The sequence below is a fragment of the Tauraco erythrolophus genome, chromosome 12 (genome assembly GCF_009769465.1).
Source record: "Tauraco erythrolophus isolate bTauEry1 chromosome 12, bTauEry1.pri, whole genome shotgun sequence".
In the NCBI taxonomy this organism is placed as follows: Eukaryota; Metazoa; Chordata; class Aves; order Musophagiformes; family Musophagidae; genus Tauraco; species Tauraco erythrolophus.
Genome location: NC_141476.1, coordinates 10706574 through 10726214, shown reverse-complemented (window position 1 = coordinate 10726214; position 19641 = coordinate 10706574). Strand labels below are relative to the sequence as shown.

Genomic DNA, 19641 nt, shown 5'->3' with positions numbered 1-19641 from the left:
TCCGCCGCCTCCGCGGGCAGGGGGACGCGGGCAGCCCCAGCTGCGCCGCTCGGCCCCATGAAGCTGCGGGACACCCCTTCGGCTTGCCCGGCCTTGTGGCGCTCCCTGCCCTGCCCGCCGGCCGAGCTGCGCCTGGACCTGGTGCTGTCGTCGGGGCAGACGTTCCGGTGAGCCAGCCCGGAGGTCCCCGCCCCCACGACCGAGCCTGGCAGGGTCCCGGCCGGCCCCGACGTCCCCATGTGCGGCAGGTGGTGGGAGAGCAGCCCGGGGGCCTGGACGGGCGTGCTGGGGGGGCGCGTCTGGACGCTGCGGCAGGACCGGGAGCGCCTCTGGTACACGGTGTACGGTGAGGAGGAGGATGGGCGTCCCGCCGAGGCAGCAGAGCCGGACGGTGCCGAGACGGACCAGATTCTGCGTGACTACTTCCAGCTCGACGTGGGGCTGCCGGCCCTGTACCGGGCCTGGGGGGCGGCCGACCCTCTCTTCCGCAAGGTGGCAAAGGACTTCCCAGGTGAGGTGGCCCCACGGGACCACGAGGGATGGCCGTGGCGCCCGCCCAGCGTCCCCTCACCGTGTCGCCTGGCAGGGGTGCGAGTGCTGCGGCAGGACCCCATCGAGTGCCTCCTCTCCTTCATCTGCACCTCCAACAACCACATCGACCGCATCACCACCATGATCGAGCGCCTCTGCCAAGCCTTCGGCCGCCACCTCTGCTGCCTCGACACCCGGCCCTTCCACGCCTTCCCCTCCCTTTCGGCGCTCGCAGGTCCGCCACCACCCCAACGCTGCCACCACTGCTCCCCCATGTCCCCCACCCACGTCCTCCCACTGTCCCCCTCACAGGCGCTGATGCCGAGGCCCAGCTGCGGGCACTGGGCTTTGGGTACCGCGCCAAGTTCGTCAGCGGGAGCGCACGGACCATCGCCGAGGGGCTTGGCGCCGAGGGGCTGTGCCAGCTGCGTGCTGCACCCTATGCCGAGGCCAGGAGGGTGCTGTGCACCCTGCCCGGTGTGGGCACCAAGGTGGGTGCCAGGATGTGGGGGACAGGGAGCAGGACGGTGGCAGGGGCTGATGGCACTGCTTGGCAGCAGGTTGCCGACTGCGTCTGCCTGATGGCCCTGGACAAGGCAGAGGCTGTGCCAGTGGACACCCACATCTGGCGCATCGCACAGCAGCGCTATGGCGTGGCACTGGGGGGCAGGAGCCTGACCCCCCGAGCCCACCAGGAGATTGGTGAGGGCAGGGCTGGGTGCTGACATGGGATCTGTGGGGACAGGGACAGTGCCCCCAGCGCTGGCGTTCACCCTCTCTCCACAGGTGACTTCTTCCGGGGGCTGTGGGGCCCCCGCGCCGGCTGGGCACAGGCAGTGAGTACCCCCCTCCTGGGCATCCTGGGGCTCGACCCTCACCCTCCAACCTGGCTGTGCCCAACCACCATCTCTCCCCATGCCAGGTCCTCTTCTGTGCCGACCTCCGGAAGGGCCAGGAGCCAGCTGGCAGCCGGGGTCGGGCCCGGGGGGGCCAATGCCGGGACAGCCATGGGGATGGGCCCCCCTAGGGACACCCCAGGAGGGAAAGATCCCCCGGGTCAGCGGCTGGAGGGGGCTCACTGCGCCTGCTCCCAGCCTGGGATGTGCAGGGATGTGGGTAGCTGCCTGTCCCCTGCCCACTGTCTGCTTGGGGGGAAGCTGCTGCCCTGGGCAGTGAGGCTGGGGAGGGTCAGGGCTGTGTCCAGCCCCCCCCAGCACAGAGCTGAGCCAAGCGGCGTTGGCCTTTTGCCTTTATTACAAGCAATAAAATAGAAACATCCATTTGGAAAATTTTTCTTGAACATGCTGGGGGGGGTGGGCAGTGACAGGGCAGGCGTGGGGAAGAGGGAAGGGGGTGGGAGGGGGCCTGGGATGCAGCCCCGAGCTCTGGGGGTGGGGCTGTTCCTGGGGGCTGCCCCTGCCTGGATGCAGAGCTCTGCTGTGAGCCTGTGGTGAGGGGCAGCCCCACACAGCTGGGGTGAGCAGGGCAGGGTTCCCCCACACCGTCCTCCCCTGCTCCAGCACTCCAGGGTCCCCCGCCCCCCACCGTGCCCATGGAAGGGCTGGACACCCCCCAGCCCCACCAGGATGCAGCCTTGTGGGGCTGTGCTCAGTCTGGCAGCAGGTGCTGAGCTCTGGTCATGGGCAGATGCCCACAATCCGACCCTGTGGGGAGAAGTGGGGTGAGAGCCTGGCGGCAGCCCCGACAAATATGAGATGGAGATGGGGGGGGGGGTCAGGGCTTACCATTGCTGGTGCCCCCCGCTAGCCTCTCGCTAGGGCTGGTGGGAGTCATGTGCCCAGGGCCCTCCTGGCTGGTTCCCAGCTGCAGCTTCCTCATGTGTCTCACAACCGCTGTGGCATTGAAGGCTTGCTGCCAACCCCACAGTATCCGTTACCAAGCATGGGATGCCCAGTGGGGTCCCGTGGCACCCCTGACATTGCTCGCAGCTCCTGGCACCCCACAGCACCCCCATGCTCACCTTCCACTTGCTCTTTGCAAAGTTCTTCTTGATCTGCTCGCTCACCGACTGGTGGATGTTCTTATCCAGGGCTGTGTCCCCGGCAATCCTGGAGTGGGAGGGGAGTCAGTGGGGGCCCCCCTGCCCCACAGCTGCTGTGGGGGAGTTGAGGGGGGCAGATAGCAGCAGGTGACCCCTTACCAGGGATGCTGCAGGGCTTGCTCGCAAGTGAAACGTTTGCTGGGGTCCTTCTCCATCAGGTGCTGGATGAAGTCTTTGGCTGGGATCGGGCATGGAGCAGCTGTGAGCGCCTGCACCTGCTGCCACCACGGCTACCATGACACCACACCAGCATCCCAGCCCCACCGCCCCGGTGGCCCTGGCTCACCCGAGTCCGAGATGTCGTCCCAGTAGGGTGAGTCAAACTCATACTCGGCCCGCAGGATCTGTTCGAAGAGCTTGGCATCGTTCTCGTCATAGAAAGGCGGGTAACCGCAGAGGCTGGGGGGTGGCGGGGAGTGGGATGCTGGCCCCGGGTGGCCCCTGGGTGCTGGGCCCCCACAGCAGGGAGTGGGGCAGGAGGGGAGGTACGTACAGGATGTAGGCGATGACCCCAATGGACCAGCAATCCACCGCCTTGCTGTAGGGCTTCTGTGCCAGCACCTCAGGGGCTGGAGGGGACAGCAGGGGTGAGCAGGGACTCCAATCCAGTGGGGGGGAAACCCCTACCCCGCACCTGGGGCAGTGCAGCCCGTGGCAGGCACTCACCCACGTAGCCAGGGGTGCCACAGGCCGTGGACATGACGCTGCCGCAGCCCTCGATCTTTGACAGCCCAAAGTCGCTGATCATGATCTTGGAGTCCTCGTCCAGGCTGTAATAGAGCAGGTTCTCGGGCTGCAAGCAGAGGGGTGACATCAGGGAGGGGTGACACCAGAGTCCCCTCCCTGCCACCGCGACAGGGGGCTCTGTGTGTGTGTGTGTCCTGTCCCCCCGGTGACCTTTAGGTCGCGGTGGACAATGCCCATGTCATGCAGGTACTTGACGGCGTCGAGGATCTGCCGGATCAGGGCACTGGCGTCCCGCTCGGTGTAGAAACCCTTCTCCACGATGCGGTCGAAGAGCTCCCCACCGGAGACCCTATGGGGACAGGCAGCACCGGTCATCATGGCCCCCCCGGACCCCTCTGGACCCCCCCGATGTCACTCACAGCTGCATGATGAGGTAGAGGTGGGTGCCACTCTCATAGATGTCATCCAAGGCCACGATGTTGGGGTGTTTGATCCTGTGGGAGGGAGGCACGGAGGAGTGAGGGGGCTCCCGGCTGCCCTCCGGACAGAGAGCAGCCGAGCTCGGCCCCGCAGGGTGTCACGCGCTGCCAGCTATTTTGGGCACTGCTGATAACACCCAGCGATGGGTGCTGGCAGCAGGGAGCCATGCTGGGTGCTGGGGGGGACAGGGTGTGCAGAGCAGGACCCCCACCCCGGCGCTGGAACAGCCCCTACTTGTGGAGGACGGCAATCTCGTTCTCGATGCTGGTCTCCTTCCCCTCCAGCGCCTTCTTGGCGATGCACTTGATGGCCACCAGCTTCCGTGTCACCTTCTCCTCTGCCAGGACCACCTCGGAGAAGGCCCCCCTGGGAGGGCAAGGGGTAAGCGGGGCGGGGGTGCCACCGGCCAGAGCCGCTGCCGCCGCCACGCCACAACTGCCATGGCAATGGGCAGAAAGTCCAGCTATTTATAGGAGAAAAGCGAGTGGGAGCCGCCCACCGGGATGGCCAGACATGGACTCTGCTGGGGCTGGAGTGCCCGGCATCCACCGGCCCTGCCGGCATGATTGCACCATCCCCTGATCAGGCAAGATAAGGCCGTGGCGCTGCCGGCAGCCGGGGCTCAGCCATGCTGGGGACGAGCTCCCAGGTGGGTTTCGGCAGCCCCATGCTGTGCCATCCCGCAGCACTCAGGGTGAGCAAGGCCACCCTGCCCGGCTCCATGGGGTACATGGGGCCCACCCAAAGGCCAAGGTGCCCAGTGGGAGCCGGGGCAGAGCCATCGGCAGTGCCCAGGTGGGGCAGGTGGCGGGCAGCACGCTGGCACCTCGCTGGGCCCTAAGCCTTGCCATAATTAACCTGCTAATCCAGCCTAAGAGCCTTACGGTGCTTTGGGTGCTGCTGGGCATCCCTCTGCCAGCCGGGGGACCACCGTCGGGCACCCTCGGCACGGTGTCTGGCACAGCGGGAGGGCTGCAGGCACGGGCAACCAGCCAGCGACAGAGGCAGGTGGCAGGCAGCACTGCCAAACCCTTGCCTGTACCCCATGGCACAGGTGAGCAGTCCTCGCCTCGGGCCAATATTTGAGCTGGCACGGCTCCACATGGTGGGTTTGGCAAAGCTGGAGGTGCCAGATCCGGCACCGCGAGTGGGTCGTCACCGGTGTCGTCCCCCCCCCCTCCCCATCTGCAAACTCACGTGCCCAGGACCTCTCGGAAGTCATAGATGCGCCGAATGTCCTCGGTCCTCTTCTTCCAGCTGGGCCCATCCTGCCCCAGCGGCATGGTGCCCCGTGGGGGAAGGAGCGGGGGGCGGGGGGGGGGGGGGGCCACCCACTCCCACCTGTGACACGAGTGGGGACAGGGCATCAGTAGGGGAGCGGGATGCCGTGGGTGAGGGGGACATTGGGGTGACGGGGTGCCAAGGGGACGCGGCGGATGGTTGTCATTATGGGGTGGCGGGAACAAGCGCTGCGCCTTTGCTCCTGCCCCACGGCGAGCCCACGCAGGAGTCCTGGCGTGGGGGTGTCCCACGGGGGACACACTCTGGGCCCCTCCCGTTGCCCGCCCGCCCCGCGCCCGCCCCAGGGGCGGGCGCGGGGCGGGCGGGCAACGGGAGGGGCAGAAACCCACGCGTGGGTGCGTGGGGGGGGTGGTCTCCACCCGCGGCTCCCGCACGCGTGCCAGCTGGCACAGCCGCACCGGGCGGGACACGCGTGGGAGCAGCGCTGCGCACCACCGGGCTGCGCGGGCGTCCCCTTATACCGCCGGTTGCGTTCTCGCGTGGGCACCCCGCCCCCGCCCCGCCCTTACCGACGGCGCTGCGGCGGCCCCGGCCCCGGCCCCGCGCGGAGCAGCGGCGACTCCTCCCGGCGCGGCGCCGCCGGACAGCGTTGACGTCACGGGGAGGGGCGGGGCCATGCCCAGCCGCCACCAATGGGAGGGCGGTGGGCGGGGCTGGCGGCGGCAGGGGGGAGGACACGCGTGACCGCGGGGCGCTCGTCCACGCAGGAGGGGCGGGGGTAGCGCGTCCGTTGTGGGGAGGCGAGCGGGTCCTTGGGGTGGATCCCTTGCGGACACGCGTGGGGCAGGGGTAGTGGATCCCTTGCGAGTGGATCCTTGCGGACACGCGTGGGGCACCCCACAGTGGGCTGCAGGACAGCCTCAGCCCGGGCACTCCCCGCCGCCCTGCACCCAGTGGCTCACCCCAGACCGAGCCCTGCACCGCCAGGACCCACCCACACCCAGCCCCACAGCAGGGCTGTCACCCCCCATCCACCCCACGGCATCCCCAAGGCCACCACACCACCACCTGCACCGGGCTCCCTTTATTGCCTGCGGAAACAGAGGAAAACACCAGTACATGGAGAGGCTGGCCGCCCCCCCACGGCCCACCGGCCCCTTTCCCTCCCCACACCCCCCAGCCCAGCCCGTGGGGGCTGGTATTCCCCTCCCCGGAGCTGTAGGGAGGTTCGGGGGACCATGGGAGCCACACCGCAGCAGCCACCACATCCGTCCCCCACGGTGACCCGGCGCTGATGTCACCCTCCCAGAATAACAGGGGGAACACTGGAGCAGAAGCCGATGTCCACAGAGGGTTTGTTCTGGAGAGGGTCCCCGGCCCCTCCACGGGATCTCGCGCCTGGGTCGGTGACAGCCCTGTGCAGGGAGGGGACACCAGCTGGGAGCCAGCACCCCCACGGGGAGGCCGAGCAGGCCCAGGGGGTGCAGTGGCTGCGCCCTCTCCATCCCACGCAGGCAGGGTGAACGCAGGCAGGGAGCAGGACGCCGGCACCCTGCAGGTGACAGGGCCACGGCCACCACCCCTGGCTGCCAAGGTCCACGGCAGAGTGGGGTTGGTCTTCGGCTTCCACTACCCGTCCAGCAGCTTGAGGATGCTCTCCCGCTCCTTCAGGGTCTTCCAGGCCTGGTCCTTCTCCTTCTTGGTAGGCGTGCGCTTCTTTTGCCGGGCAGCCATGATCTTGCGGAATGCATCCATCACCTCGTTGTCGGCCATGCGGACACGCTGCCGCAGCTCCTGCCGGTGCAGCTCCTCCTTGGCCAGCCTGGGTGGAGGACACGGGGGTGTCAGTCCCCGCCGGGCAGCCCACTGCCCGCCCCCATCCCTGCCTGCACTCACCGCAGCAGCTCGTGCTTCTTGGCACGGTTGTGCGCACTGAGGGCCTTCAGCTCTGCCTGCCTCTTGCGCAGCTCAGCCAGCACCTCGTCCTCCGAGTCCTCGGCCGGCCGGTCCTCCGACTCCAGCAGGCCCTGGGCCACCAGCTCCTCCTTGATCCGCCCCTCCAGCGACTTGGTGTGTGGGACACTGTCAGGGCAGAGAGCGGCTGCTGCCCACCACACGCCCTTTGCCTGCCCCGACTCGCTGGGGCAGGGAAGCCACCAGCATGTTTGGCATCAAGGTGGGCAGCGCCAAGCTCCGGGGCCACCTCAGCTGCTCACCTGAAGGGCTTGTTCTGGCTGCGGGGAGATGTGCCGGCACCGTCAGCTCCGGAGTCCTTGCCAGCGATCTCGGGGATGGGGGAGTCCTCGACGGGGGAGATGATGTTCTCCTAGTGACAGGAGCACGAGGTAAGGGTCACTCCGTCTGGCCGTGGCAGCACTGCCCCACGCTGCTGGGCCATGGCACAGCCCACGGAGCCCCCTCACCTCCACAAGGGCCTGCAGGAGACGCTGTGTCAGCGGCCCGAAGGGACACCCATCCTCCGGCTGCTCATGCTGTGCCTCCGACTTCTTCAGCAGGGCATCGACATCTGGGAGAAGCAGGAGGAGGAAAAGACACACAGAGGTGAGCAGCAGGGCAGAGCATCCTCTACCCCGAGTGCGAGGTGAGGGGCCCAGGCTCAGCTCCACTGGGTGCAGCTCCTCTGGGCAAAGGCAGGTGTGGACGGAGGCACCTTTGGTGTCCAGCTCGGTCAACGGCCCCAGGACACCTTTCTTCTTGTCAGCGGCAGCCGCAGCCCGAGCTCCATCCTTCTGCTCCTCCAGCAGGTCCTCCTGGGCCCAGCGCTGGGAGTAATGCTTCCCCAGGGGCGGGATCTGCAAGAGGACGGTTCAGCACAGCTCCCAGAGCCCGAACTTCACCTCCCGCCCGGTGCCACGGCATCATCCCCAGGCTGTGAGGCACGGGAGGGGACAGAGCCGCTGCGGGCTGGGAGGGAATGGGGAGAGAGGGTAGAGAGGATGGGCACGAGGAGCATGGGTGGGCTTGGGCGTTTTTCACCTTGTAATGCTCAGCCTCATCCTCTGGTGGCTTAAGCAGCTCCTCCAGGACTCTGACCTCCTCGTTGGTGAGATCGGCACAGTAGGGCTCCACCGATGCCCAGAACCTGTGAGGATGGAGTGGCTGAACTGTGATGGAGAGCTGCAGGGGAGCCCGCGGGAGCTGCCATGCTCCCCACTTCCCCCCAGGACACTTCTTCCCTTGGACTGAAGGCAGCCCTTGCACTGGGTGCTGCAAGGAAGGAGATAGATGATCCCAATGCCCCCCAACACCCACGCACCTGTTCGGAGCATCATTTTTGGGAATACGGGGCACGTCAATGGGATCATCCTGGAACTCATATTCCTGGATCTTTGGCTGCAGGTTCTTGGACTTGGGCCGACCGGGGCCAGGCCCAGTCCCGTGTCCTCCTTTGCCCTCCAGCTTCTGCTTCTTGGGCTTCCCATGTTTGACTGAAGTGCCCACGTCGTGGTCCTTGCTCACCTTCAGGAACCGTCGGTCGCCCTTCTTGTCCTGCCAGTCTGTCAGGATCTGGAAGAGAGTGAAGCCCTGTTGGGTTCCGCGCCAGCCGTGGGCAGGGACGGGCTGGAGGCAGCCCCCCGGCAGGACGGAGCGGGACGGGGAGGCACCCCACGGCTGCGCTCCCAGCACCTGGGTCTCAGCCTCCAGGACACGGAGGCGGCGGCTGGCCGAGGACAGCAGCGTCTCCAGCTCCAGCTGTAGTGTGTCCAGCTCCTCGATGCCGATACCGTCGTCCTCCGAGCGGGCCAGCACGGCCGTGTACCGGGGGCACACCTTCACGTGGTCCACCGACTTGAAGTCGTGGAACTGCAGCGGGCAGTCCTTCAGTTCGCTCATGGCGGCGGGCACCGGGGGGCAGCGAAGGGGCTACGGGGAAACCGGGGACAGGGGGAGCTGAGAGGAAAGGGAGCGGAGCGGGGCGCTGCGGGGAGCCGAGGGGCACCGGGGAACCGGGGGGGAATCACCGCGGAGCTGAGAGGACCACGGCGAGAGGCGGCACCGGGGCGCTGAGGAACAGCGCGGGGCTCTGCACCGGAGCGCTAAGGAGGCCCGGAGGGCGGAGAGACGCCGGCAGGGCAGCCAGTGCCGCGGGCGGGCGGCGCCGCGGGGCGGAGGCGGCGGGAGCGCCGCGGGGCCGCGCCGGGCCGGGCCTGGGGTGCTCGGCCCTTCCGGCCCCCGTAGGCGGCGGGCGCCCCGCCCCGCGCTCCTCCATTGGCCCAGACACGCCCAGCGCCCGCCGCTCATTGGTCCGGACCGCTCTCCATCTCCCTTCCCTAATATGGAAGCGATGACAGGAGCGTACCAAGCGCAGAGGGGTGCGGGGAGACGCCGTGCGGGATCTCGCCGCCGCCACGGGCCGCCGTCACGGCACTCTGCAGCGCCGCCGCATCGCTGCTCTGCGTCTCGGCGAGGCCGCTCCGCCGCCGCCCGGGCTCTGGACAAGGAGCAGCAGCTTCCCACCGCCCCCCCCCCCCCCCTCCGCCGCAGTGGGAGGTCCCGCTCAGCTCGGAAGAGGGGACAGGCCACTTCCGCCTGCCGGGACCGGACCGGAGCCGCCACCATGGTAGGGCTGGGGGCGTCGGGCGGGGCTGAGGGGGTTGGGGAGGGTCGGGGAGCGCAGCGGCGGGCGGGATGGAGGCGGCGGGGGTAGCGGGGTGAGGGGGGGCGGGCGGCAGGCGGCGGGGCCCGGGGGCTGATGCCGCCGCCGTGTCCCCGCAGACCGCCACGCTGCGCCCGTACCTGAACGCGGTGCGCGCCACGCTGCAGGCAGCGCTGTGTCTCGAGAACTTCTCCTCGCAGGTCGTGGAGCGGCACAACAAGCCCGAGGTGGAAGTCAGGTACGGGGGCTGGGGGGGGCTGCCTGCTGGCCGGTCCCTGCCGCGGTGCTGCCGGTGCTTGCCAGTTCGCTGGGCAGCCGGTAAAAGAGCTCCCCTGCAGCGCTGCTGCCGCCGCTCGGCGCTGACGGGGCACTGTGCCGCCCGGGTTCAGCCGGGCAGGCCTCCGCACCCACCGGCTGCCGCCCCGTAGTCACGAGGCTGGAGCCGGCAGGGAGCCAAGGAGCTGCAGGGAGGAGGGAGTCTGCCTGGGGGCCGAGGGATGACCTGCCTTGGGGATGGACAGCTGCAGGAGACAGAGGGACTCGTGTGGCAGCATGGAGCAAAACCTCTGCACCTCTGTGGTCCCCTTCTTGCGTGTTCCCCACCCCTGTTTCTGACCAGTAAATACTTCCTTCTGAGTCAGTCCTGTCCTTCGTCTGCTCGCAGGAGCAGCAAAGAGCTGCTGTTGCAGCCTGTGATCATCAGCAGAAATGAGAAGGAGAAGGTCCTCATCGAGGGCTCCATTAACTCTGTGCGCGTCAGCATCGCAGTGAAACAGGTGAGGTGGGGGCGCGGGCAGCGGGTTGGCAGCACGCAGCTGCTACGCGGGAAGCCTCACTTCCCTTTCTTCTCCCCAGGCCGATGAGATTGAGAAGATCTTGTGCCACAAATTCATGCGCTTCATGATGATGAGGGCCGAGAACTTCTTCATCCTGCGCAGGAAGCCTGTGGAGGTGAAGTGGCAGGGAGAGTCTCCAGTGCAGAACAGGGATGTGAGGTCACGTGGTCAGTGTCCTGGGTGCTTATCCCCAGGGTGCTTCTCTTTTCCCTAGGGCTACGACATCAGCTTCTTGATCACAAACTTCCACACGGAGCAGATGTACAAGCACAAGCTGGTGGACTTTGTCATCCACTTCATGGAGGAGATTGACAAAGAGATCAGTGAGATGAAGCTCTCTGTCAATGCCAGGGCTCGCATCGTGGCAGAGGAGTTCCTCAAGAATGTGAGGCTTTGAACCAGGAGGAGATGGGTCCCTTATTTTGGGAGTGGGGTGGGGGCTCCGACCCACTGTGATCCTCATGCTCAGAACCACCCCGTCCTGGCTATGGGGATGGTTGGGGCGTTCTGCCCAGGGAACCTCTTAGGCATGGAGGGGAGGATGCCTACGGGATCTTGCACCCCTTTTGCTCATGCAGTGCCAGCTTTGAGACCCCTAGAGCGTGCTTAGGGGCTGGCAGCAGCCGAGGAGACGGTGGCCCTTTCAGTGGCTGTTGTGCTGGGACACACAGTCCCCGGGGGAGGCAGTAGGAGAAGCTGAACTCGGAGCTCCCTGAACGGCAGCTGCCGTCGGCCTCCCTCCCCGGTGCCGAGGAGGGTGATGGGCCAGCTGGGAGGGTGGGGAAGGGCCAGAGGAGTGACCGTGGTCAGGGACTGATGGCCACGTTTTCTCCTTTTGCCTTTCAGTTTTAGGCCGTGGCACAGGACCCCGTGGCTCCCCAACGCTTGTGCCCGCCGGGCACCGTGCCTGCTCCCGCTCCTGCCGCGGAAGGCTGGGCCCCTCGCCGGGCCGGGCGGCCGTGCTGGCAGCAGCCCCTGCTTGCAGCAGAGCGGCCCCGGTCGCTGCCGCTGTCTTGTCTCGTCTCGTTTTTTTAAACGGTCTCGTTTGCTGTAACCACCGCCTCCTCCCTCCCTCCGATCCTCCCGCTGCACCAGCGGGACCCGCGGCACGGGGGGGCGGGGCCGGGTGGGATGGGGCGGGGCCTGGCGGGGCGCCATGGCAACGGCAAACAGTGGGGGCGGCCCCGACGGTGCGGGCAGGGCTGGGGGTACGAAGGGAGGGGTCTGGAGGTGGGGTATGGGAGGGTGTGAAGGGGCGCTGGGGGGCACAAAAGGGTGCAGGGGCGTGTAGGGGGGCTGGGGGGGGGAGAGGCTGTGAGGTTTGAGTAGTGAACTGGTGCAGGGGGCTGTAGACTGGGGTTGTGGGCACGGGGGGCTGCGTGCGTGGCACTGGGGGGCTGGTGGTTGTCGTCTCTTTGGGGCGGTGGAGCCACTGTGGTGGCCAGGCCTGGGTTTCTGCTGTCACAGCAGTGCTGGAGCTGGGAGGGGGGCTGCTTCCTGCACTGGACCCCCACCTCAGGCCCCAGCAGGGCAAGGGAACAGGGGACCCACTTGGTGGTACCTGGAGGAGGCAGAGCCACCTGCAGCTCCCCTTGTCCTCAGGCTGCTGTGGGATGGTGCCCTAGGGAGTGCAGCACCCAGGCACACAGCCCCCCAGCCAGGGAACTCACTGCCGGAGCAGGAGACGTCCCAGCCGTCCCCTGGCCTGCTAGGCTGGGGACGATGGCACAGCAGAGAGCAGGTCGTCGTGGGGGGCACATGGGGCACCAGCATGAGGTTTGGCGGGTCGGTGAACACTCTGGCAAGGACTCCCGGCTCAGTCGGTCAGAGACAGGCAGGTAGGCACCTTCTCCCCCTCCTTGCCCGCTCCATGGGGCTGGGGATGTGGGGCCAGCGGGATCAGCCAGGGCTGTCCTCACAGGGCAGGTGGCACCCACCACCGCAGCTGCCACCACCCCTTGCTCGACCCTGAGCAGCTCAAGAGGGCCAAGCTGCATGTGGAGAGGGCCATCAAGGTGAGGGCCCTGATTTCGAACCCCCGACATGCCATGCACCTGCATTTATTGCATTTATGGCTTGGGGTGAGACCTGAGCCAAAGGGATCAGGGGTGGGAGCAGGCTGAGCTCTCGGGTCCCTCCCCAGGAGAAGAAGATCTTCATGGTGCAGGGCCCCTACCCTGTCATCCGCAGCCTGCTGCGGGCCCGGGGCTGGGTGGAGAGGAAGTTCCCCGGTATGGGGAGGGAGGGCAGCCGACCAGAGCAGAATCATGGCAGCCAGGAGAAGCAGCTGCAGGAGGAGGAGGAAGGTGATGCTGAAGCTGCTGAGCAGGGGGAGGCAGCGCTGGACGTGCAGCCAGGGTCAGCATGCTGTGGGGCACAGCCTTCCCTGGGGACCCCGGAGCCCCTGTGTTCCCCATGTCCAGCTGATGAGGAGGAGGAAGAGCGGTGGGATGACGACCCTGATGGCATCCACGACCTCATGGTTAGCAGAGAGGGCCAGGGCTGAGCTCTGCCACAGCCCCCAGCACCCTTCCCCTGGGACCCCCAGGGACAGAAGGCAGCCAGGGGCAGGGAGTGAGGGTGGGATGGGGGGTCTGCGCCTCACCCTGGCCTCCTGCCCCCACAGTCACGCCTGGTGCGGGACCAGGTGCCGTATTTCATCTGGACCAGCCGCTGCGGTGCTGTCAACTGCCAGCTGCTGCGGCATGACCAGGTGGTGAACCACTACGCCCAGGTGGGCGCCTTCACCACCAAGGTGGGAGCCTGGAGGGGTAGGGGGGACACAAAAGGGGTGGGAGCGTTCAGTAGGGGCTGCCACCCTTCTCTGAACAGGAGGGGCTGTGCCTCAATCTGCGAAACCTGCCCTGGTTCCACGAAGTTGACCCTGACACCTTTTTCCCCCGGTGCTACCGGCTGGGGGCCATGGACGAGCGGCAAGCCTTCATAGGTGAGCTTGGGGCTGGTGCGACCCTCCCAAGACTGCTGCCCTCCCCGTGCTCCCAGTACATCCCCCAAAGTACTGCATGGGACCAGGCAGGGACAATGCCCCCCATTGCAGAGGACTTCTGCTTGACGGCAGCTCGCAGCCTGCTCAAAATGGCCCTGGAGAGGGCTGGGGACGTGCTGGTGGGGACAGAGCAGTCCTCGAAATCCAGTGAGAGGCCAGGTGAGCATGTGGCACTGGGCCTGGGAGCAGGGGGACAGGGAGTCTGGGGTCAGGAACATGTATGGAGGCTGAGCCTCTGCTCTGGCCACGGCTTGGAATGCCCCGCTCTGTCCTGCCAGCCCACTTTATGGGTGCTCTGCTCCCCCTACCCATCCCTGTGCACCCAAAGCCACTCATCACATGGGGAGGCTCTGTGCCATGGCCCCGAGGATGGCACAGTGGGTCCCCAGGAGCCACGTCCCTCACCCCACGCCATCCACAGCAGGGCCAGGGCCCCCACTGTCCTCCCAGCTGGTGGAGGAGGCCCTGCAGATCTGTGGGCAGCACCTGGGCAGCCTGGGGCACCAGGATATCGACAGTGACCCCCCGTCCCCCTGCATGATGGACATCGACTGGGACCGCTTCCTGCGGCACTACTACCATGTGGCACAGTGAGTGCTTAGCGGGACGGGGAGACGCTGCGGCGGGGCCAGCACTGAACCCCCTGCATCCCCCCCACAGAGAGGGAGCTGGGCTGGCGCTCAGTGGGGCACAGCGGGAGCGGTGCCAGGCCCTGCTGCAGCACCTGGCAGGGCACTTGCCCCAGCTTGGCATGGAGGGCGACCGCAACGTTTGGATCCTCAAGCCCGGTGCCAAATCCCGTGGCAGGGGTAAGACCAGGGAAGCAAAGGGCACAGGCGCCTCACCGAGAAGGGGGTCCCACCATCACCACATCCCCTAGGCATTGTCTGCATGGCACGGCTGGAGGAGGTGCTGCAGCTGGCAGAGGGCTGCGCGGCACCCTCAGCACGGGCAGGCAAGTGGGTGGTGCAGAAGTATGTGGAGCGGCTGCTGCTCATCTTCGGCACAAAATTCGACATCCGGCAATGGTTCCTGGTGACGGACTGGAACCCACTGACCATCTGGTTCTACCGAGAGAGCTACCTGCGCTTCTGCTCCCGGCCCTTCTCCCTGCGCCGCCTGGACACGTGAGTGTCCCCCATCCCAGCACCCCCCACCCCAGCACCTCAGCAGCCCGCTGACCCAGCCCTGTTCTCCCTGCCCCAGTGCCCGGCACCTCTGCAACGTCTCCATCCAGAAGCGGTGCAGGCCGGCGCAGCACCGGCATCCCCAGCTGCCCCCCGACCAGATCTGGTCCTGCCAGCAGCTCCAGGCATACCTGGCACAGGTGGGGCGGGCGGGCGCCTGGCACCAGGTGATGGTGCCCGGTATGAAGGCGGCAGTGGTGGGTGCCCTGCGCAGTGTCCAGGACCTGGTCAGGTCCCGCAAGGGCAGCTTTGAGCTCTATGGAGCCGACTTTGTCTTCGGGGAGGATTGCCAGCCCTGGCTGCTGGAGATCAACGCCAGCCCCACCATGGCCCCCTCCTCAGCAGTGACCAGCCGGCTCTGCGCCAGCGTCCAGCGGGACACACTGCGCGTGGTGATTGACCACAGGGCTGACCCCACCTGCCCCACTGGCGCCTTTGAGCTCATCTACAAGGAGGTGGGCTGGGGGGCTGCAGGGCAGGCACCTCCAGGCCCCCCCAGGCCCCCACTCCCCACCATGTGTCCCCTGCAGGCAGCCGTGCCCATGCCTCTGTACACGGGGCTGAAGCTGAGGGTGGAAGGCTGCTCCCTGAGGAAGGCCCAGCTGGTACAGCACCAACGCCGGGACAAGCCCCCCACCACTATGCCTGGTGCCCCCCAGCCTCCTGTGCCCCCCAGTCACAGGGACAGAGCTACCCTGGGAGCAGCACGGGGGCAGCCAGCTCCGGTGAGGACATGGACCTGCCGCTGCCCCCCCAGCTCTGCCCCCCCAGCGCCACCGCTGCTGCCAGGCTGGTGTGCCGAAAGCCAAGGGCTGCCGCAGCTCAGCCGCCAGCTCGGGCAGCCCCAGGCAGCTCTGCCCCGGCTCGAAGTCCGTCCCCTGGCCAGGGTGCCCGTCCCGCCACCCCAGGGAGCCCCGGGCTGGTCCCTCTCCTCCCCTCCTGCCAGGGTGCTGCGCCCAGCCGGGCCGGCACTGGGCACCGGGACCCCCCTGCACCCCTGCCTGGGGGGGCCGAGCTCCGCTGCGGGGAGGAGGAACACAGCGGCTCCTGGGGGAACTCAGAAGAGCTGCTACACTGAAGGACATGCAGGACCAGACCAGCTTGGCAGCACCACCCTGCCCATGGCAGCTGGGGTGACACAGCGGCACCCAGCTCCCCCCAACCCCGGCCGGACCCTATTGCTGGGCGGGGGCACCCGGCCCACCCCCTGCAGGGGCTGCAAAACACGTCTGTGACAGAGACCCCGGCTCTGCCCCTCTGTGCGCGGGGGGGGGGCGGGCACAGCTGGGGCTGCACCCAGGACAGGGCTGCGGGTAGGAACCAGGGCCGCCACGGCAGCTCCTCTGCAGGGGCAGGAAAAGCCGCCTCCACTCCCGTCTGCCTGCGGTCACGTCTGCCAGACAGAGCCATGGCACTGGTGACACCGCTGTGCCCTGGTGCTAGGAACTAGGTCAGGCAGAAGGGTGGTGGCAGGGCTGCCATCACCAGCTCGGCTCGGGATGGGGGGCTGGTGGCCCCAGCAATGCCATGTGGATGGAGGCAACGTGTCCTGTGTGCCTGGAAAAGAAACAGGCACTGAGCCACAGCAGCTGGGGATTTAATGACGTGGCAGAGAGGGAAGGGGTTGGGGTGGGGGACCTGCCATGGGTTTTAGGGCTCCTGGTGCCTGGGCAGCCCCAGGCGCTGCAAGGTGTGCAGGAAGTGGGGGGGCAGGGGGGCACAGAGCGGACCCTGGGGCAGCACCAGCTGCTGCAGGTGGAGGTGGAGTGGGAGACGGCGGAGCTGCTGCGGGGAGAGCCCCAGACGGCACAGCAGCTCCTCATCCAGCACCTGCAATGGGGAGGGCAGCTCAGCAGGGTCCCTGGGGGCCATGCTGAGCCCCATTCCCCCCTCCCACCCCAGCTGTACCTGTGTGCGGGTTGGGGTGGCCTCAGGGGGCAGGAGGAATGGCACCCCTAGCACCCTGCCCACACGGGACGAGTGCTCGTGGTCACCCAGGGCCGGGCACAGCAGCAGCATCAGATGCACCTGGAGCTGCTCCGGGAAGGCTGGGGAGGAACAGGGAGGGTGGGACTGTGCCAGCGGGAAGGGGTACAAGGGGGCGTTGGGGGGCCACTCACCTGTCTTGGGCTGGAGCTGCAGCAGGGCACAGCCCCCCGCAGCACCTAGCACCCGGTAGCGTGTCAGAGTGCTCTTCACCTCCTTCCTGGCCAGGCTGCGGCGCCCCGGGGCTGGCACTGGCACCACCTGCGGCAGCAAAGCCCTCAGCCCCCGCCTTGGGGCACCCCCCTGCACCCCCAGCTACCCCACACCCCCTTACCACGGCAGTGTCACCCTGCTGCTGCCAGCACAGCCCAGTGCGGATCTCGCCCTCTGCCTCCGCTGGGATGCCCACAGTGATGGCACTGCAGGGACAGAGGGTGAGGCGGGGACAGGCCCCCCATGGTGGCAGGTCGGGGCATAAGGGACTCACCGGTACGTGACAGGGTACTGGCCTTTCCGGCGCGTGTTGGTGAAGAACTGCTGGAGTTGCTCAGTGGCGTGGTGGCAGCCAGACAGGAGGACAAGGCCAGAACACTCCCTGCAGGACATGGCAGCTCTGAACCCCACGGGATGGGCCTGGCACCCCCTGACACCAACCCCAGCACCCCCCCAAATGTACCTGGCGGGAGCCTTCACCACGTGGAGCTCGGCGGGGAGGCCAAGGCGCCGTCTCAGCGCTGGCAGCAGCATCGCAAGGCTCAGCTCCCCATGGCGTGCTGGGGCAGGAGAGTCAGTGCCCGCTGGCGGTGCCCGCTGCGCCGGACCCCCCACCCCAGGCCAGACCCCCCACCCCGGTCCCACACTCACCCAGGACGGGCAGGCCAGGGGGCTTGCTCAGCGCCAGCAGGGCTCCTGCCAAGGGGATGCCTGGTCAGGCTGTGGCCTCGCGGCTGCCCACCCCCCCTAGCATCCCCGGCCCCTCCTCCAGTACCTTCCCGGTGCACCACGGAGGCCTCCAGCAGCCCCAGCGTCTCCTCGGGGCCCAGCGGCCGCCCCCACCTGCAGGGGTGCAGTGAGTGAGGGGCGTGCGGGGGGCCCCCCCGCCCCAGCCACCCAGCCTGCACGACCCCACAGCCCCCCACGCGTGCCCCCAAATCTGACCCACACCCACCGCGCCGCACCCCCACGCGCGCTCCTGCACCCACAGCCACTGTGCACCCACGCGTGCCCCCCCACACCTGGGCACCTCTGCTCCCGCGGCCCCTCTGTGCCCGCGCGGGTGCGGCCCCGCGCATGTCCCCATGCCCACTCCATAACCTCTCTGCGCCCACGCGCGGGCACCCCCTGTGCGCGCCCCCACGCGTGCGCGCCCCCACCACCGCAGCCCCCCATGCACACGAGTGCGCGCCCCCGCGCCAACCCCGCGCGCCCGCCGCATGCTCGCGCGCCAGCCCCTACCCGCGCCCCACGCGCGCACCCGCGTCCCGCTGACCCCGCGGCGCGCGCCCCGTGTCCCGCGCGCGCCAGCACGCGCGCGGCGGCCCCGCCGCCCGCCATGGCGGCACTGCGTCTGCGCGGGGGCGGTGCCGAGGGGGGTGCGCACCGCCGTGGCCATAGAGCCGAGCCTCCGGGCGGGCAGAGCGGCCGCCCAGGCTTTCAGCGCCGGCGGCCGTGGCCATAGATAGGCGGAAGTGCGGGCACGAGCGTCCTGCCGGCAGGTGGGGTGCGGCGGACCGGGTCGGGCCGGGCCGGCGAGGTAGGGGCTTCGGGGGTGTCACCTGTCGAGTGTCCCGGGGCTGCCCTGGGGGGTCGGGCAGGGGCAGGGCAGGTACGGGGAGGGGGTCCCGGGGCTGTCGTGGCGGCCCGTCTCTGCGGGAGGGAGGCCTGCGGGGGTCCCCAGGGGGCTGGAGCCTGCGGCTGCGGGCAGGGGCCAGGGCTGCCCCGGGGGAGCGGGGGGCTGCCGCGGTGAGGGGGGGCCCGCTCCCGCCTCACGCCGTGCTTCTCCAGGCAGCTCGTGCCGGTGCTATGGCCTCCCGCGGGGGTCCCCGTGCCGCCGGCACCGACGGCAGTGACTTCCAGCACCGCGAGCGCGTGGCCTCGCACTACCAGATGAGGTAGGTGTCGTGCTGCTGCGGGGGCCCGGCGGCCTCCCCGGGGCTCCGGGGGTGCCAGGGCCCCCCAGCAGGCCCTGACAGCCACCCTCTCTCCCCAGCGTGGCCCTCAAATCAGAGATCAAGAAGCTGATCTACACGCACGTGGGCATCTGGCTGCTGCTGCTGGCCCAGATGTGCGTGGGACACCTCAAGCTGCTCCCCCACGACCAGGTGGCCATGCCCTACCAGTGGGAGTACCCCTACCTGCTCAGCATCCTGCCCTCGCTCCTGGGCCTCCTCTCCTTCCCTCGCAACAATATAAGCTACCTGGTGCTCTCCATGATCAGTACTGGCCTCTTCTCCGTGGCGCCTCTCATCTACGGGGCCATGGAGATGTTCCCCATGGCGCAGCAGCTCTACCGCCACGGCAAAGCTTACCGCTTCATTTTCGGCTTCTCAGCCGTCTCTGTCATGTACCTGGTGGTGGTGGTGGCTGCGCAGGTGCACGGCTGGCAGCTCTACTACAGCAAGAAGCTGCTGGACTCCTGGTTCACCAGCACACAGGAGAAGAAGAAGAAATGAGTGGGGGTGGGTGGGCTCCGTGAGGGCTGGGGCTCTGCAGCCGGGCCCCGTGGGGCGGCGCTGGCGCGGCTCCGGTGGGTACAGGTCCCGGGGACCAACGTGCGTGTCTGAGCCGTGCCACGGCTCCGTACTCGCATGCGAGGGGAGGAGGGGGGGGGCACCCCGGAGCTGGCATGGCTGGAGGGTCCCTGGGCTGCGGTGCCCCTTCGTCTGCGTGTTGCTCTATGGAAATAAAGCGCCCTTCACGCTCCCACGCGTGTCTGCGCCGCAGGAAGCGCCGCCCGGCAGCGGGGGGGGGGACGGCGGGGCCGCACGTGCCGGCGGAGGAATGCG

General features: G+C 68.2%; 6 protein-coding genes across 6 annotated transcripts; 3 read left to right on the top strand and 3 right to left on the bottom strand.

The window, feature by feature from the left end:
* The first annotated feature begins 57 nt into the window (after window positions 1-57).
* OGG1 (8-oxoguanine DNA glycosylase) lies at window positions 58-1558 on the top strand. The gene is made up of 7 exons (XM_086619305.1): window positions 58-167; window positions 249-511; window positions 587-766; window positions 844-1022; window positions 1092-1233; window positions 1318-1367; window positions 1454-1558. Exons 1-7 carry the CDS (start codon window positions 58-60, stop codon window positions 1556-1558), a joined length of 1029 nt encoding a protein of 342 aa, XP_086475431.1.
* A 581-nt stretch (window positions 1559-2139) lies between these two features.
* On the bottom strand, window positions 2140-5046 carry CAMK1 (calcium/calmodulin dependent protein kinase I). Its single transcript, XM_086619304.1, has 11 exons — window positions 4958-5046; window positions 3995-4126; window positions 3700-3774; window positions 3491-3629; window positions 3260-3386; window positions 3087-3162; window positions 2880-2992; window positions 2693-2771; window positions 2513-2600; window positions 2277-2403; window positions 2140-2195 (listed from the first exon to the last, which is right to left on the bottom strand). Exons 1-11 carry the CDS (start codon window positions 5041-5043, stop codon window positions 2140-2142), a joined length of 1098 nt encoding a protein of 365 aa, XP_086475430.1. The 5' UTR covers window positions 5044-5046.
* A 1551-nt stretch (window positions 5047-6597) lies between these two features.
* On the bottom strand, window positions 6598-8857 carry TADA3 (transcriptional adaptor 3). Its single transcript, XM_086619303.1, has 8 exons — window positions 8651-8857; window positions 8280-8530; window positions 8000-8105; window positions 7674-7815; window positions 7426-7529; window positions 7219-7328; window positions 6899-7084; window positions 6598-6824 (listed from the first exon to the last, which is right to left on the bottom strand). The coding sequence occupies exons 1-8, from the start codon at window positions 8855-8857 to the stop codon at window positions 6632-6634; spliced, it is 1299 nt and encodes a 432-aa protein (XP_086475429.1). The 3' UTR covers window positions 6598-6631.
* Window positions 8858-9548: 691 nt separating this feature from the next.
* On the top strand, window positions 9549-15885 carry TTLL3 (tubulin tyrosine ligase like 3). The gene is made up of 16 exons (XM_086619260.1): window positions 9549-9584; window positions 9740-9858; window positions 10285-10396; window positions 10476-10571; window positions 10671-10841; window positions 11552-11646; window positions 12378-12471; window positions 12600-12938; window positions 13083-13211; window positions 13289-13403; window positions 13515-13622; window positions 13885-14053; window positions 14124-14272; window positions 14344-14590; window positions 14670-15105; window positions 15181-15885. Exons 1-16 carry the CDS (start codon window positions 9582-9584, stop codon window positions 15883-15885), a joined length of 3087 nt encoding a protein of 1028 aa, XP_086475386.1. The 5' UTR covers window positions 9549-9581.
* A 415-nt stretch (window positions 15886-16300) lies between these two features.
* RPUSD3 (RNA pseudouridine synthase D3) lies at window positions 16301-18190 on the bottom strand. The gene is made up of 9 exons (XM_086619200.1): window positions 18126-18190; window positions 17625-17692; window positions 17501-17545; window positions 17313-17409; window positions 17124-17231; window positions 16971-17055; window positions 16771-16897; window positions 16559-16698; window positions 16301-16480 (listed from the first exon to the last, which is right to left on the bottom strand). The coding sequence occupies exons 1-9, from the start codon at window positions 18188-18190 to the stop codon at window positions 16301-16303; spliced, it is 915 nt and encodes a 304-aa protein (XP_086475326.1).
* A 468-nt stretch (window positions 18191-18658) lies between these two features.
* Window positions 18659-19347, top strand: JAGN1 (jagunal vesicle mediated transporter 1). Its single transcript, XM_086619143.1, has 2 exons — window positions 18659-18747; window positions 18846-19347. The coding sequence occupies exons 1-2, from the start codon at window positions 18659-18661 to the stop codon at window positions 19306-19308; spliced, it is 552 nt and encodes a 183-aa protein (XP_086475269.1). The 3' UTR covers window positions 19309-19347.
* The last annotated feature ends 294 nt before the right edge of the window (window positions 19348-19641 follow it).

Coding starts and splice junctions, on each gene's coding strand:
- JAGN1 (XM_086619143.1), top strand. CDS start 18,659: ATGGCCTCCCGCGGGGGTCCCCGTGCCGCCGGCACCGACGGCAGTGAC. Junction 18,748..18,845: donor GCCTCGCACTACCAGATGAG/GTAGGTGTCGTG, acceptor CTCTCTCCCCAG/CGTGGCCCTCAAATCAGAGA.
- RPUSD3 (XM_086619200.1), bottom strand. CDS start 18,190: ATGGCGGGCGGCGGGGCCGCCGCGCGCGTGCTGGCGCGCGCGGGACAC. Junction 17,410..17,500: donor CCCTGGCCTGCCCGTCCTGG/GTGAGTGTGGGA, acceptor CTCCTGCCCCAG/CACGCCATGGGGAGCTGAGC. Junction 16,699..16,770: donor GCAGCTCCAGCCCAAGACAG/GTGAGTGGCCCC, acceptor GTTCCTCCCCAG/CCTTCCCGGAGCAGCTCCAG.
- TADA3 (XM_086619303.1), bottom strand. CDS start 8,857: ATGAGCGAACTGAAGGACTGCCCGCTGCAGTTCCACGACTTCAAGTCG. Junction 8,531..8,650: donor TCCTGGAGGCTGAGACCCAG/GTGCTGGGAGCG, acceptor ACTCTCTTCCAG/ATCCTGACAGACTGGCAGGA. Junction 7,816..7,999: donor ATGAGGCTGAGCATTACAAG/GTGAAAAACGCC, acceptor GTCCTCTTGCAG/ATCCCGCCCCTGGGGAAGCA.
- OGG1 (XM_086619305.1), top strand. CDS start 58: ATGAAGCTGCGGGACACCCCTTCGGCTTGCCCGGCCTTGTGGCGCTCC. Junction 767..843: donor CTCCCTTTCGGCGCTCGCAG/GTCCGCCACCAC, acceptor TCCCCCTCACAG/GCGCTGATGCCGAGGCCCAG. Junction 1,023..1,091: donor TGCCCGGTGTGGGCACCAAG/GTGGGTGCCAGG, acceptor GCTTGGCAGCAG/GTTGCCGACTGCGTCTGCCT.
- CAMK1 (XM_086619304.1), bottom strand. CDS start 5,043: ATGCCGCTGGGGCAGGATGGGCCCAGCTGGAAGAAGAGGACCGAGGAC. Junction 4,127..4,957: donor TTCCGAGAGGTCCTGGGCAC/GTGAGTTTGCAG, acceptor TTGCCCTCCCAG/GGGGGCCTTCTCCGAGGTGG. Junction 3,630..3,699: donor CTCTACCTCATCATGCAGCT/GTGAGTGACATC, acceptor CTGTCCCCATAG/GGTCTCCGGTGGGGAGCTCT.
- TTLL3 (XM_086619260.1), top strand. Junction 10,397..10,475: donor TCAGCATCGCAGTGAAACAG/GTGAGGTGGGGG, acceptor TCTTCTCCCCAG/GCCGATGAGATTGAGAAGAT. Junction 12,939..13,082: donor ATGGCATCCACGACCTCATG/GTTAGCAGAGAG, acceptor CTGCCCCCACAG/TCACGCCTGGTGCGGGACCA.